Here is a 15812-nt window from a genome sequence, read left to right on the forward strand (position 1 = left end):
GGGCTTTCATTAGTCAAGTTAAAATATAGTGCCATACTGAGTGATGTGGAGATTTCACAGAGCTCAGTCATGTACAGTATTATGATAAAATCCTGTCTCTATAAAGCCCAGCCTACAATACAGACAATAAAAATTGATAAATAGGAATGCACAACATATTGGTAGCTGAAATGTATAATCCATCAGTAATTATATATGTATTTATTTGTATAAACAGTGGATTAGTTATCCATCAATAGTTTACAGGAAGATAGTTTACCTAAACTACCACTACTGGCAGGCAGTGGTTAATTTGGTGTTTAAAACCCAAAAAATCACTGGATAGCAATTCTGTTTTAAGATCCTACTCTTACCAAAGTTTCTTTTACTAAGATTTTATGCATATGTTTGTGTTTTTTGAAGATGAAACATATGTGGCCCTAAAATTAAATATAAAAAAAAATCACAATATATGTATATCTGTATTTTTGATAATATAATTACATACTGAGTACTGAATAAATTATTGCATGCTATTAGTTAGCATTAGCACAATTGTTGTGCACAGAGCCACACTTGGACAGAAAAAGGAGTTAAAGAAAGTATAAAGATTTATTCATATAATAATAATATTTAGTCTGTAGAAAGAAAATGTTTTTTATTTGTAACCCATTTACTCTAATTGTAACCCACGTTTATTCTAAAATAATTTTATTTTGTATACGTTTTTATGTTTACATATGTTACTAAATCCAAATAAGATCAAATATCTATGTGTGTAACTCCTTATTTTTGGGGTTATTTTAGTTGTATGGTGTGTTCTAATATTTCTACTTGACTGTTTATAGTTTATTAGCTACAACAGTGTGGTATCAACTCTTACATTCCATCTTGGTGCATTCCTAAAAATAAATGAGCATCTTAAATAATATTATATATTTCATAAAGATAAACAAGATTTTATGTTGTTCTTGTTAGATTTAATTTCAGAGGTTCTTCAGTAGGTGAAAGGATGATCAGGTATTGTAAAGGCTGTCTATGTGCTACTAAAATCATCTAACTGCAAGGGGTGGAACGTCTGTTGATTTTTTTTTTTTTTATCACAAATTGGAAAATGAAAATGTTTGATAATGTGTTTAACATGGAAGTGGTATTACAGATGTGCTCAGTGCTCATTGTTTTTTAAGTTAACTGTATTGCTTTTTGCCTGAGTGTGCCTAGAAAATGTGTGGGTAGGTTTTTAATGACACTTCAATCAATGACTAACCCAGCAAATGAGTGCTACGCATGTGTGTTTAAACAAAACTCTTGATCTTAATCAGATTTACAGGAATTGATGCATCAATCATGTTGGTTTGAGTGATCCTTAACTGTTCATTTGAAGTATTACTCAGTTCAGTGTGAAAACAGCACCACAACTGATTTGGTGCTGAACTTTTTTTCTTGTCTTTTTGACTGTTTTGTAAATGGCAGAATGTTTAACATAAGGGGATATGGGTTAAAATGCATGTTAGCCTGGTTGGCTTGTATAAGCCAATGAGTCTTGATTCTCCTCCGAGTTCCAAGTCTGACGTGTGTCCATAGGCGCTCGGCAGCAGCTCGCATCCAGGAGCTGTTCCGCAGAAGGAAGGAGAGGCGTGAGATGGAGGAGAGCGAGACGCAGAACATCAGAAGACCTTTAGTCAAAATGATGTACAAGGGCCACCGTAACTCCAGGACAATGGTGAGCACCAACCAGAGGATTAGAACTGTTCCAGTTATAGGATGCAAGAGTGAGGAATGGTGCAAGAATGGAACAAGGCTTGATCAAAACTTTTACATAAAGCAAATGGTTATTATTACAAGGTTAATATTAATTAAATGGAAAGGTATTTAAACCAAATTATAGATTTTCTCGCGTTTTATTATCTATAAGGAATGTTATATGCTGTCCACTGTATCACATCATCCATCCAAAAGCTTTAAGCACACCATACATTTTGTCTGTATCGTGCAGCATTGCTATAAAATGTTTAGTGCATTAAATGTTACTAAATAATAAATGTAAGTGATGTATTTATGGGAGTTATAGATTCACACACTTCACCTCCTCTGTGCTGCAGATAAAGGAGTCGTGCTTCTGGGGGAATAACTTTGTCATGAGTGGCTCAGACTGCGGCCACATCTTCATCTGGGACAGGCACACGGGAGAACACTTGATGCTGCTGGAGGCTGACAATCATGTGGTCAACTGCTTACAACCTCACCCTTACGATCCCAGTGAGTTTTTATTATTTTTTATTTATTTATTTTATTTATATGAAAAAAGAAAATGTAAAATGTTTATACATGATTGTACCTGACTTTATATTGTATCTGCTCTGTGCCAGTTCTTGCTTCATCCGGCATCGATTATGACATCAAACTCTGGTCACCACTGGAGCAGTCCCCATCGTTTAACAGAGACCTTGCTGAAGAGGTACAGTAAAGATTCATCTATAATTACTGTATTTATGTTATTAAACCACAGTTAGTTCCGACCCTGCAATGTGACATTATCAGCCAGTAATGCACTGTAACCAAAGATCTCCATGTATTACTCCGCCACATACAGGTAACCTAGAAACGCAGCAATGCAGCGCTTACAAGCCAAACTGCGCAGCTACAAAAAGCAATTATAATATTTTAACTCACTGAGTTTTAATAACCAAACAGATCATATTTTCTCCTCCTCTTTAACTCAAAATCTTTCAATAAAAGCATTGATAATGAAACTGTGGTATAATCGCAAAAATACACTCAAGGTTCGGCCTGGGGCCTCGTGCCTACAACTGCAGCACAGCAGTGCCAGTATTACAAATTATAGCACTCCCTCTCATGTATTTTTTGCTTAAGGAACATGCTTCAGCTGATCACTCAACATTATGGTTACCAACTCAGCTTCTGGAAATCTATAGTATCCTTACCATATTTAGACTATAGCATAGAATAAAGACTGTGTTGTGGTTTAGGCTAGATGTTTTTAGAGCTTCCAAGGAAGTGCCAACTGTCCATTAAACAATACTGGTACTAATTCTAATGTAGATCTATCCCTGCCCTGATTAATTCACTGTATAAGAAGGGTTTCTAATGATTTTGCTGCAGTTGCCCTTGACAAGTCAACGCTCTTACCATTTCTAGCTCCACCCCTATGTCTCTGTTTGGTGCTCTAGATGCCCGGACACGGAGGGTATTTAAATTTAGCACAAGTACTTTGTTATGGTACAGAATGTGCCGTACTTCACTCTCTAGTGATGAAAGGGTTTTGTTTGGGTGAACTGGTTCAGAGCATGGCCTTTTATCAAGCAGGATATGCGGCTTCACCACTGTGTGACAAGAAGCAGATCCTGTTACATATGCTTAGATACAAACATACTGTTACTGTTACATGCTGCTCAGTGACATCAGTGTAAGACAGGTCATTCTCACATCATTCACTTATATATAAAACACGCCTGCAAGTTCAGACCAGAATTCAAACCAAGTTTTAACTTCCTGTAATTGGTCCTAAAGTCCAAACCATTTAATAAAAGTGCTTTCATACTATAAAGGTTCAGTTTATCTGGACCAAATTTTGGTGTTTAAGTTAGATCATGGTTCACAGCACCTTTCACAATGGCTTTTTGTTTGTTTGGACCAAAATTTTGAAAGTTTGGACAAGTTATTTAAAGACTCTGATGACGATGATGTCGATAAAGTTATAAGGTGGCAAGTTACATCAGTATCACACACTCGGTTATACTAGTGCATCTCAAAAAATTTGAATATCATTGAAAAGTTACTTTATTTCAGTAATTCAGTTCAAAATGTGACACTTTTTTCGCATCTTATTTATTTTATTGTTGATTATTATGGCTTAACCCAAAAATCAGAGTCATAGATAATTAGAATATTATATAAGACCAATTGGTACTTTTGGCAGTGTGGGCAGTGTGCCAAGTCCTGCTGAAAAATGAAGTCTGCATCTCCATAAATATTGTCAGAAGAGGGAAGCACTGACTTTGGACTTAATATAACAGTGGACCAACACCAGCAGATAACATGGCTCTCCAAACCATCACTGATTATCAGTAATATATATTATATTTCATTTGTAAAATGTCATGCTCTCAGCAGCTTATCATTTTAGTGCACATGATTGAGCAGCTTTTATCATATATATTAATTCATATATGATGAAGTTACATCAGTAACATACACTAAGGAATATAATTATGCTTAATTAAAAGCTTATCAGTTGTAATATCATTCAAGTTTCATCATTCAGTTATATATACCAAGTTACTAGCTGCTTTTCACTTGCTTGTCCAGCGTATATTTTTTTATAATCAGTAGAGGGCAGCAGAGGCTGATCCATCGGGTTCAGAGAGAGGAGTCAGTTGGATGCATGTTGGGCGGAGCTTTTTTGGATCTCTGTTTGAGACACACAGAGGCAGCTGCATGCCTCTTCAGCTCAGGGAACAGCTGACTACAGTTAGACTTGGAGCCAGCTGGGACTTCTCCCTCTAATGAGACTCTGTCTCTGTCAGAACTCCCAGTACTGGACACATTCCAACAGACTGCTAAACAGTGTCACATTGCACAGAGGAACTGTGGGGTAGTTGAACCTGTGTATATATCAACTGCTACACTTTTATATTTGTCAAACTTTTTTATACTAAAGTAGATTTAGCTGAACAGTCCTTTTCTCTGTATGTAAAAGTCTATTCAGCTGCCTAATAGATTAGCAGCACTTGCTAGTAGGTGGGAATTGGCAGTAGTAACATATGGGAGAACATTAGAGAGGGAACTGATGCTGCTTTACAACCAGATAAAAGTATTAGTTCTTCTCCACTGTGTTGCTTTTTTTAAAGGGACAGGAATGAACTAAATGCCTGCAAGCAAATTAAATGGCTATCACAATCCTCTTTTTCATTGGCATTGTACATTTTTACAAACTTTTCTAGCTAAATTGAGGCAATATGGAGCAACAGCTGACTAATAACAGTTTACATTTGCATGTTTCAATCTCAAATACTCCCTTCCTTGATAACTTAGCTGCATGCAGACCACCGAGTATGAATATTAGCACTCAAATGTTAAAATGAAGAAGAAAAATAAAAGACCATTACAACTAGTAGTTAGGTAACACCTTAGCTGAAGCTCAGTGTTTACCTGTTTAGGAGAAAATAAGCTAGCTAATCTTTCTCTGTCTGTTAAAGATGGGGAAAAATGTATTGGCTTGGCCCCGAAACAGCATGGATTTTAACAGATTACAGAACATTCTGCTGTGAATCTTATTCAGCTATAAGTTTCTATTAACTACAAAAAGGACAACTTGTAAGTAGTCTTTTTCTTCTTTTGCAGGTGATCGCTCGTAATGAACTGATGCTGGAAGAGACAAGGAACACCATTACTGTACCTGCATCCTTTATGCTACGAATGCTGGCATCACTCAATCACATACGAACAGGTGAATTGCTCACTTCATGTTAGCAGTTGCTTTAGGACAGGATAACGTATAAAGAAAAATATGTACTAATCAATTTTCTGACTACAATTGGCACTTTATACATCCATGCATCGAAAAAAAAAAATCGATTTATCTAAAAACACTATTGCCAAAGTGCCAAAAACTGTCTGTCTAGCTGTCCATTTCATTTATCTATCATTAATCCACCCACCCAGCTTGTCAGCGAACCATCTATCTCTGTCCATTTTACCCTTAACTTACTAGCCATCCATCCAGATTTAATGCTGTATGTACTGTCATATTTGAGGTTGGAATAATGTAAAAAGCTTTGATATCCACATATTCAGAAGTAACTGCTGCTACAAAGTCAGAAATATTAAAAAAATAAATGAATATGGACACAACCAGCATCCAAATTGGTTTGGTCTCTCACCAGCTAGTCTCTTTTCTCTTCCTTACAGATCGCTCTGAGGGCTCCGGACAGGAGAACGAGGATGAACAGTAGCCCTGCTGTGACGCCCATCCCCAATAAGCTGTTTCTTTTGCTTTGAAACAGTTAAATATCTGCAATTTGTACAGATTATTGTGTAGAATATCCCCTTGTTAGATCCATTTTTAGTACTCTTTTAAAAAAAGAAAAAAAAGAAAAAAAAATACAAAACAGCTTTCCTACTGATTTACTCCAAACACGAGTAAAAGGCATCTGGGAGGGAAAATGAAAAACAAAAATGAAAACAGGGGCAATATATAAATATATAAACATATATATATATATATATATATTAAAATATATTTAAAAATGAAAATGTGGGAAGAGGAATGTAGGTGACAGGTGCTTCAGAGAATATTTAAGTGCAATATTTTTGTTGCGCAAATGGTTGAGCTTGTGTTGTGTGCGTGCGCGTGTGTTAGTTTTTCTTTCTTTTTTTTTGTAGCATTGTATCACTAAATACTTCAAATGTTTGTGCACATGGAGTATGCATGTCAAGACATGAAATCATGCTTTACGTTTTCGTTGCTGAAAACGATTCAGATTTTCAGTTTTTCATCTGTACTCAGTGTGTGGTTTGTGTAAAGACAGACTGGCATTTTCTATCTTGCGAATTCTCCTTTTGTTCTTCCAGGAGTGACCTGTTTGTTTGGAATCAGAAATTAACTGCCTTGTCTACAGAGCACAAGTACGATCTATAGGGTTTGGAATCTGAATGTCGGACATGGCTGTAGTAAAGCGCACTGCGTGTGTAAAATGAAGCGGGTCTGAGTGCAGCAGTTGCTTTTGTTTAATCGGTGTGGCTCACTGCTATCAGCTGAAGTGGTTCTGCTTAAGGAGAGCTGGCAGTGCATTGTTTTGAATGTTTCACTAACAGGACAGATGGTATTTGTTTTGGCAGCTGCTGGCCAGGGCACTCTGCTAAGTGGCCACTGACTATAGGGAAGCCGAAAAAATGGCTCTGCCTCAGCCCTTGTTCCCTGCGGTGGTTTACACCAGTCATTTCACACCATTCAGGAATGTGAGCCGTCTCTTCCTCGTCCACCAGTTGTACCCTCACGAGAACTTCAGCTGTACACGAAGTATAAAGGAGAGAATGAGTATTTATGGTAATGAATGTGCTGTGAAATATGGACACTGAACGTATTTTGAAAAGTACCTTTTAAAAGGATTTAATTATTATTACATTTGAAATGGATAAGCAAAATGTTTTTTTTGGATCGCAATAAACCATTACAAGAAATCCCCAACTCCAATCTCTTTATGGCATTGGTTTGTTTCAAAGGCATTTGTTCAGCACCACAAATCTTGATTTTGGTGGATTTAGATATAAAACTTGATTCACAATGCATTTTCCAAAACATTCCACAGGAATTCTTTGAATGTAAAATTGCACACCTCTTTGTTTCAGTTGGCACGCACTGAGGGCAAAAAGGCATGCACAATAAACAGTACCGTACATCAGAGGCTTCATATATTTTCAAGTGCAATTATTATACAGTTCTGTGCACAAGTCAGAGACTTTCTAGTCAAAACATGTGATTGATGTTACATATATTAACATTTCTGATTTCGTTTAATGCATTTTTTAAACTGCATTTTTTCAATTTTAGGTAACAATTAGGTAACAATATTTTATTACCTAAATTAGATGGACTGTAAAAATTCTGACTATATGAAATAATACTGTAACAAATGTATATTGTTACAAAAGTATACAACAATAACTACATTGCTTCTAAAAATACATGTCCTTAAATAGTTTTGGTATATAAATTACGCCATATAGCCATAAGGCTGTTGACTATATGAAAAATTAAATATAGTATAATTTAGGGCAGTGACTTTCAATTTGGGGCAGCTAATAAGTGTTGAGACGCTTCTTGGATGATTATGAAACTTCAACCACTTAAACCTACTGCAAACAGCAAAATCTTAAAATGCATTCAGAAGAAGCATGAAGCATCTAGGACTGAATTTTGGAGAAAATGAAAGTGAGTCAGTCTCTGGCTTTTGCACAGTACTGTTCTGTACTGAATGGAGTACAGAGCTACTGTTTTTTGACTGTTTTAAAGCATTAAATCTCACAAGATCTATTGCTGGGCTATTTCAGTTGGTCTACATGTATCTATTCCAAGCAGTACACATTTGCAAAGTTACATCCATATTGGCACATACACATACTGGTCAGAATACTGCACCTCATGGCAGCCTTTTTTTTATACACTCCGTCATCTTTCTGGTACCATACTCCTCCAGGCTGAACATTACAGTCTTTGCATGTAAACAGGAATACAATATTAACTGTTTAAAGAATAGCTAGCATATGGGATCTTCATACAAAAGAGAATAATACAAGAATCTAGCATAATATTGATCCTAATATACAGTATGTGAGGAATATTATTCTATACCATAAAAATACTGCTAAATATAGTGGTCATTATTTTCTTGTAAGAAAAGGGTCAGCATATGGGCAGAGTACCACGTTTCAAAGTCTTCCGTTTTTTTGCTTTAACGTTTAAGCGAGGGAACAGGTGAATACATTCCTGTTTTTTACTCATACAGAGACGTTTTCCTGAGAACCCAGGAAAGGATGCTTGTTCACACCAGATTAAACTCAGAGTGTACCATATTCACCAATATAAACCTCCATATTCCTTTGCTGATGAATTACAAAAACTATACAAAAGGACCTGTGTGTACACGATTAGGTACATTCTGTACAATATAAGGCAGCAATTTGCACAGTGAGCAGAATCCATACTGTACTTTGATGTGCAGTAGACGAAGACACTATACATAGCACTCCTGGGTGATTTCTTCATCTTCCTGCTCATTATCTTTGACTATACCTTCATCTATGCTTTCCATCCTAAGTCTTTGTCCATTAAGGTAGCGAGGCCCTCGCTGTGAGGGGCGTGCGATTAGCAGATTGCTGGGGATCGTTGGGTTTTCGCCGAAAAGCTGCAGCTTTGCGTCACTCTCTATAGCCTTGGCCAGACACAGTGCAAAGCTGTCTAGAGACTTGTGAATGTCCGCAGTGACATGGACGGTCTGGCTGTCACCTGGATAAAACATAAAATTGTGGGTAAGACTTGGACCAGGTATGGAAACATGCAAGACTTTTAAATACTACTCAACTTTTCACAAGAAAACCTCAAAAGTCACATGATAAAATTATTAAGTTAACAGACCTTACAGTAAACAAGTGATTCTTATTTTCAAACAAAGTAACAGATTTGCACACAAATTTAACATTTTGTACATTCCCCATGCCTACAGTGCTGTCTCCATTAGCTAAAAGAAAGTCATGAACATGACTGAAAATTGTGCCCATTGAATTCATAAAGGATGGTGTTTAGTCTGCTGTTAAATCACAAGACTTGCATTTAAAATGTAGAAACTGAATTAAGACACTTGGAAGATGGATTCAATGAATTTTTTGCTAAATTAATAAAACACTTTAGGACATTTCAAGGATCTGCAGATACCATGAGGATCCAAACTATACCAGCTATGCTAACAAACATGATGAGAAAGACTGTGCCTTGGATACAAAATTCCATCCAATAGACTGAAGTAGAGGTCTGTGCGGGACTGCTTTTTTAAACCCCCTCCTGATTGTTTTAGTCCCGTTACCGCCCACTCCCACCAAAAATGGCTTGTTGTAATGTATGTGGTGTAAAAGGTAGCGTGCAATGGTTACGGACATGTTTAGGCGGACTAGTCAACCTCAACCCAGGCTATGAGAATACACGATTATATGGAACACCCATATTAGCCTTGGATCTACAAGGTGCCTTGTTGACAACTGGGGTCCATTGCTTTAAACTACCATGCCTTGTTCGAAAACCAGTAAATTATATTTCAATTCCAAAAGTATGCTGGCCAGTGTTCATCCTAATTCACAAGATAACACCTGAAAACTTCAGTGTGAGTAAGTGTGTACAAGTGTGAGCATTACCAAGCCATCCACTGAGGCAATACTTAAATCAATTTACATACTGTTATTCCAATAATTGTGTATTACATGGATAAATTGATGGGGGAGAAATGTAAAATGGACACAAAAACAATGCATAAAATACCTTTGCAAGGTTGCTCCACTTGGTCCTCAAACGTGACAGAGCTTCTTCTCTTAACTCCGCTGTAGTGTGTAGAGTGGGAGACTTCTGAGTAGTTATCTAGTAGCATGACATCTGTAGCTGAAGGATGAAGAAAACAACAGTGAGGATCACTAAAATAGACAAGTCTTACCATAACACAAAGCACAACATATTTTTGAAATCTTTATTACATATCCTGATTACAGTCTAAAAAAACTACAGAATTTGTAGTTTTAGATATGTTTTATATATGTTTCTGTTCCAGGCACAGTTTCTGCAGAGATTAAATATCATCTTAAATGGCAGACATTTGTTTAATATGATGTTGGGGTCACAAATTAACAATGATCTTTGTGCAGTTTGTGACTAAGTTCTGACTACAGCCCTCTGTCTAGAATCACTTCTCAGATTCTAATGATGCACAGGAAACAAAACATTTCTCTGCTCTGTAGTTTTGCCAACTGCGATAAAAGCTCTGTTAGCTGCTGTAATCAGTGTTTGGAGTGGTGCACGGCTGGGTGAGCTTCCTGTGTTGCAGACATACCAGAATCTTGAGTATAGCTAAAGCCAGTGTCTCCTGTACTGCTGCTGGGACCCAGAAGCTGCCCTCCACCCACCAGCATGGCCGTCAGGTGAGGAGACATTCCTAGATCTGAAGGAGAAAACCAGGTGTGATGCATTTGAGACACAGATAGAGTATTTGTACAGTAATATAAATACAGCTGTAGTTTAAAGAAGAGGACATGTAAATGAATTGGTTCCTGTCAAGGCATCAAATATAAGCTTCAAAATGTTCAGATAAAAATGTATGTGATAATAATCTGTCTGCAATATTGATCTGAATTGATTTTTTTTTTTTTTTTTAATTGGGTAAATGCATCAGTCATATCTAAAATATAGCACTGATTCTTTACAATTTAGATAAAACATGTCTGAAGAAGAAAAGTGCTAATTCTGTTGAAAATGTATAAAATGTGTATGAATATGTTTACACTACTGCATGTTTTAGGATCACTATTACTAGATTGGTTTTATAGGTTTATTTTTTTGTATCTTAAAAAAAGCAGTTTCTGCAGCTAAGTTTCCATTTATAGACTGGTGTGTGAACAGTTCACTCCTTAACAACATATACAGCCAAATTTAACTTAAAAGTATAAAACCATACATTTGGTTTTGCATATTATAGGCATATATAGAGTGACAAATTAAGCCAGTCAACTTTTTCACTTACCTGTGATTCGGTTGGAGATGCTAAAGAGCCGTGACGTACGGTGACGTATTACAAATGACTCTCTGTAGTAGCGCCCCCCGAAGCACATGCCCAGCAGCTCCTTGCGTACAGTCTTGTTCCACAAGCCATAGATGAGTGGATGGCAGGCTGCGCTTGTGAAGGATAGCCAGGACACAAGCGTCTCCAGCCGTGGAGAAACACAGTCTTTTCCCCAGTACGCCTCCGTCCCAATCACAACCACATAAGGACCCCAGGTGCCTAGGAATGTCCCTATTACCACCAGGATGGTGACAAAAGCCTTGCACTGGCTGCCTGAGTACACAAGGCTCTTGCGACTGCCACTGGACGAGGTGGAGGTGTTTGAGTTCTTTCGACCGTTCTTCTGAGATGTGGACTCCTCTTGAGCGACCACCACCGTCCCACAGTACACCTTCCGTGCTTTAATACGAGCCACACGGAAAATAACTCCGTAGCACACTAGCATGGCTACCAGGGGAAGCAGGCAGCACCATGTGATCCAAAAGGCAGTATAGCTGAGTTCTCGGTGCCAGGCCGCCGTGCAGGTCCACTTGAAGCGATCAAACTCGAACGTGGACCACCCGAAGAGAGGCGGCAGGCAGCCCACCAAGGAGTGAAGCCAGACGTAAACAATTGCTACAACGGCCCGGTTTCCTGTGATCTTCATGGGGTAGATCATAGGATACAACACAGCGTAATACCTACAATCATGAAAGAATATAAGAATTAAAACAGTTGCCAAATGCTCCTTACAAGAGACACATGAGTCAAAGGAATAACAAAGAGTGCTTTCTGTAAATTCTTCCAGATGGCAAAAATAATGTCCACACAACATCTTTGCTGTATATACCCTCTTTGTAAATCACAAGTTCCCAAAAGTATGACTCCTAGCTTTGAGTAAAGGCACTCACTGAATGTCTGATTCTCTCAGTGTGTATCTTGTTCACAAACATAGAGAACCCATTGAACCTAGTCTAGCCATTACCAAATGCTAAATGGATTATGGCACGTGAACACAGCCTCCATAAATTCAGACAAGCAATGCTTTCTTTAAGCCATGTGGCATGTTTGGCCTACCAGCTTGACCTACAAAATCTACCACATTTGTATATTTATCCAAGCGTGAACAGCGTTTCCCAAGAGTGTACATCTGACTTCTACCACCAGAGTATTTATTAAACTAATTATTTAATTTAAAACACATGGCATCAGCACTGAACCACAGTTTACTCACCGATCAATGGCAATGGCTCCAAGTGTGAGCATGCTAGCTGAACTGACCAGCAGATACAGCAAGGCTGTGAAGTTGCACCACACCACACCAAACATCCATTCCCTCCGCACGGAACTGGCAGCCACGAAGGGAAGCGTCAGCACAGAGAGCAGCAGATTGGAAAACGTCAGACTGAAGACAAACTTGTTGCTGGGTGTCAACAGGTAGGGCTTCTTGTAGAGCGTCACCACGATGAGCAGGTTCCCAACGCATATGAATAAGGCGATGACTATGATGGAGGCTGACTCCAACACCACCGTCCCCTCCGCATCCAGACTCCCAGTGGCATTCCCCACCCCTGTGCCATTTGTCCCATTCCTGCTGCTGTTCATAGTGGGACACTGCTATGTACCTGGAAGAAAAAAAAGATCTCATGAGGAAATGACAAGCACCCAAATCAAAAAAATGAACAGCCCTCTGTGTATTCTGTAAGGAAATCCAAGGGAATCAAAGCAGATAATGAGTCAACACCGTGTTGTGTGCAGAGACCAGCTGAGGCCCCCAGAGACCAGCTGATGTATTTCATTAAAAATCCCTGAGGATTACCCATCTGGTCACACAATGCAGCATTTGTTCCTGGACTAAGTTCACCTATTAGGCTGTTTAATCAGGGCTAATTTGTGCCCAAACATACAAAGCAAGTCAGTCCTACAAAGTCTTTCTATATGAACTCGTGCACCATTTTCTGGGCATAAATATAGACAAAAAAGCACTATAGATAACGTTAACAACTGTTAAGAAATTAGCATGGTTAATATTAAATGACAAATTGGCTTTTAGTTGTGTAATTGAGCAAGAGTAAAACATACTAAAAAAAAGGGGCCACTTAAAATCGATGCGTTAATTTTCCAAATTAAAAAAAACTCTGGAATATTATCACAAGCCATCAAACGAAGCTGAACTGCTTGATTTTTTGCAACAGTAATGGCATAAAATTATCCAAAAGCAGTGTGTAAGACTGGTGGAGGAGAGCATGCCAAGATGCATGAAAACTGTGATTAAAAATATGAACTTGTTTTCTTTGCATTATTTGAGGTCTGAAAGCTAGCTCTGCATCTTTTTTTTATTTTAACCATTTCTCATTTTCTGCAAATAAATGCTTTAAATGACAATATTTTTATTTGGAATTTGGGAGAAATGTTGTTTGTAGTTTATAGAATAAAACAAGAATGTTAATTTTACTCATACACACGTCTATTCGAAACTGAAGTGGTCTCTTAATATTTTCCTGAGCTGCACATTTTACATATTTTTTTTTGTGTTAAAGAATTAGTTAGCTAGCTTACTGGGCAGTTTAACGTTAAACCTCTGGAATATAATCAAGAGGAAGATTGATGATCACAACCCATCAAACCAAACTGAACTGCTTGAATTTTTGCGCCAGGAGTAAAGCAGCATAAAGTTATCCAAAAGCAGTGTGTAAGACTGGTGGAGGAGAACATGCTCCAAGGGTTATTCCATCAAATATTGATTTCTCCTTATTTTTCCAGAGCTGTAAGTTATATTTTATATATTTATTTCGTGGTAACTAACGTTAATTATTAAGCTAGCTTAGCGAACGTATACTTTTCTTAAGCACTAGCTAATTAGCTAGTTAGCTAACGGAGCAGTTTAAGGTTAACGGTAAATGTAACTAAGTTAGCTAGCCGCGTTAGCTTTTTTTAACAGCTCGCTTTTCGCCTATTGTTGTGGTAAAATGTTTAATTTAAAACCCCGTCAACCATTTTTTTAAATAAGAACCAACCACACGATATTTTCCACATATTAAAAGCGAGTTTGCTGAGATTTAGAGCACTGAGAGAGTGTGGAGCAGCGGGTTAGCGAGTCTGTGAGCTCGGTAGGTTAGGTAGGTATGCTAGCTAACGCTAACTTTTAGCTGCTTTGTGCTGGAAAAGAAGCTGAAAACTTTCTCCTCAGCGTCTCTTAAATCTTACCTCCTCAAAAAAGAGGTTTAACACCATCACCCATCCTCCAGTCCGACCGTTTCCAAAGCCGACACATGTTTATCGCTGTGCTGAAGCTTCTATCTGTCCTCGTCCCGAAGTTTTTTCCACCAGCCGCCCCGCAGAGAACCCCGTTCTGCAGTGAGTGGGTCGGCGGTGGGAGAAAGAGGACGAGCCTGGAGCGGGTTTGCTGGACTTATTCGTTCCACCTTAAAAAACAGCAGCAGTTGCTGTGTGAGCCCATTCTCACCCCCTATAAAACATATTAAGTATAAGAATTACTCGCATAATTTTAAAATAAGTTATAATTTTAAAATACTATTTATTATTTTCCTTTGGTAATATTTTTTTTCTTCTTTCTCAAGTGAAGCTTTAAATAGCTTATGTACAATCTAATATCCCTTTTTAAATGATTTAGCTGGTGTGTTAAAATAATAATAACATCTCAAAATAATGAGATAGAATCTGAAATACTTAGTATTTAAAAATGTGATAGCATCTCAAAACTATGACTATGACCATTCAGATACTATTTCATTATTTTAAAGATAAGTTATTATTTTATATAGTAGTTAAATCATAGATTTGATATGCTATCACATTATTTTCAATTACAAGTCATTCAGATACTCTCATTATTTTGAGATGTTATTTTTATATAGTAGCTACATGATAGATTTGAGACAATATCTAATTATTTCATATAGACACTTTTTTGAGACTCTTTTATCTTAGATTTGGGATGCTTTCTCATTATTTTAAATGTTATTATGTTTGTATAGTAGCTAAATTATAGATTTGATATGCTATTGCATTATTTTGAGTCATTTTAAGTCATTCATATACTAATTATTATGAGACAAGTTATTTTTATAAGGTAGCTAACTTAAATCATAGATTTGAGATGCTATCGCATTTTGACATACTATATCATTCAGATGCTATCCCATTGTTTTGAGATAATTTATTTATATGCTAGCTAAATAATAATTTTGAGACACAAAGTCTTTATTTTAAGGTGATATTAGTTTGTACAGAGGCTATGTAAAGGCTTCCTTTGAGAAAGAAAAACACTTTTTTTCTTCCAAAAGCAAATTAACATCACAAAATTATACTGAATTGATTTAATATATTTTTTTTGTTTGTTTTAAAGGGCTGGAATGGGCTTCCATAAGTAGCTCGCTGGTTACTGTGGGCGCGACTGTGATTCTACTGCACTATTTAAGGTGGACTGGAGAGAGACTTGAGAATAAAGGGGGCAGTCCCTGGTTTACAATGGCGACGGGATTGCCATTTTCC

General features: G+C 37.3%; 2 protein-coding genes across 8 annotated transcripts in view; one reads left to right on the plus strand and one right to left on the minus strand.

Annotated features, from left to right (window-relative positions):
- The window catches only part of dcaf6 (ddb1 and cul4 associated factor 6), a 31452-nt gene extending 24263 nt beyond the window's left edge, over positions 1–7189 (plus strand). For 5 of the 7 annotated variants that reach the window (XM_007227814.4, XM_022680598.2, XM_049485081.1 and 2 more), the window contains 6 exons: positions 958–999; positions 1564–1702; positions 2082–2238; positions 2349–2437; positions 5344–5449; positions 5911–7189. In XM_007227814.4, the coding sequence (XP_007227876.3) occupies positions 958–999; positions 1564–1702; positions 2082–2238; positions 2349–2437; positions 5344–5449; positions 5911–5954 (577 nt within the window). In that variant the 3' untranslated portion in view covers positions 5955–7189. The remainder of the gene's footprint in view (positions 1–957; positions 1000–1563; positions 1703–2081; positions 2239–2348; positions 2438–5343; positions 5450–5910) is intronic. The other 2 variants (XM_007227817.4, XM_007227815.4) reach the window with 1 other exon arrangement.
- gpr161a (G protein-coupled receptor 161a) lies at positions 7086–14698 on the minus strand. The gene is made up of 6 exons (XM_022680599.2): positions 14505–14698; positions 12532–12922; positions 11280–11998; positions 10593–10700; positions 10031–10147; positions 7086–9007 (listed from the first exon to the last, which is right to left on the minus strand). The coding sequence occupies exons 2-6, from the start codon at positions 12900–12902 to the stop codon at positions 8736–8738; spliced, it is 1587 nt and encodes a 528-aa protein (XP_022536320.2). The 5' UTR covers positions 12903–12922; positions 14505–14698; the 3' UTR covers positions 7086–8735.
- Between the last annotated feature and the right edge of the window lie 1114 nt (positions 14699–15812).

This window comes from Astyanax mexicanus, chromosome 11, assembly GCF_023375975.1.
Source record: "Astyanax mexicanus isolate ESR-SI-001 chromosome 11, AstMex3_surface, whole genome shotgun sequence".
Classification (NCBI taxonomy): Eukaryota; Metazoa; Chordata; class Actinopteri; order Characiformes; family Acestrorhamphidae; genus Astyanax; species Astyanax mexicanus.

Excerpts from the sequence above, each read along its gene's own strand:
- gpr161a (XM_022680599.2), bottom strand. The coding sequence starts at position 12,902 with ATGAACAGCAGCAGGAATGGGACAAATGGCACAGGGGTGGGGAATGCC. Across the intron at positions 11,999-12,531 it reads GGAGCCATTGCCATTGATCG|GTATTACGCTGTGTTGTATC; the intron begins GTGAGTAAACTG and ends TCATGATTGTAG. Across the intron at positions 10,148-10,592 it reads TAGCTATACTCAAGATTCTG|CTACAGATGTCATGCTACTA; the intron begins GTATGTCTGCAA and ends TTCATCCTTCAG.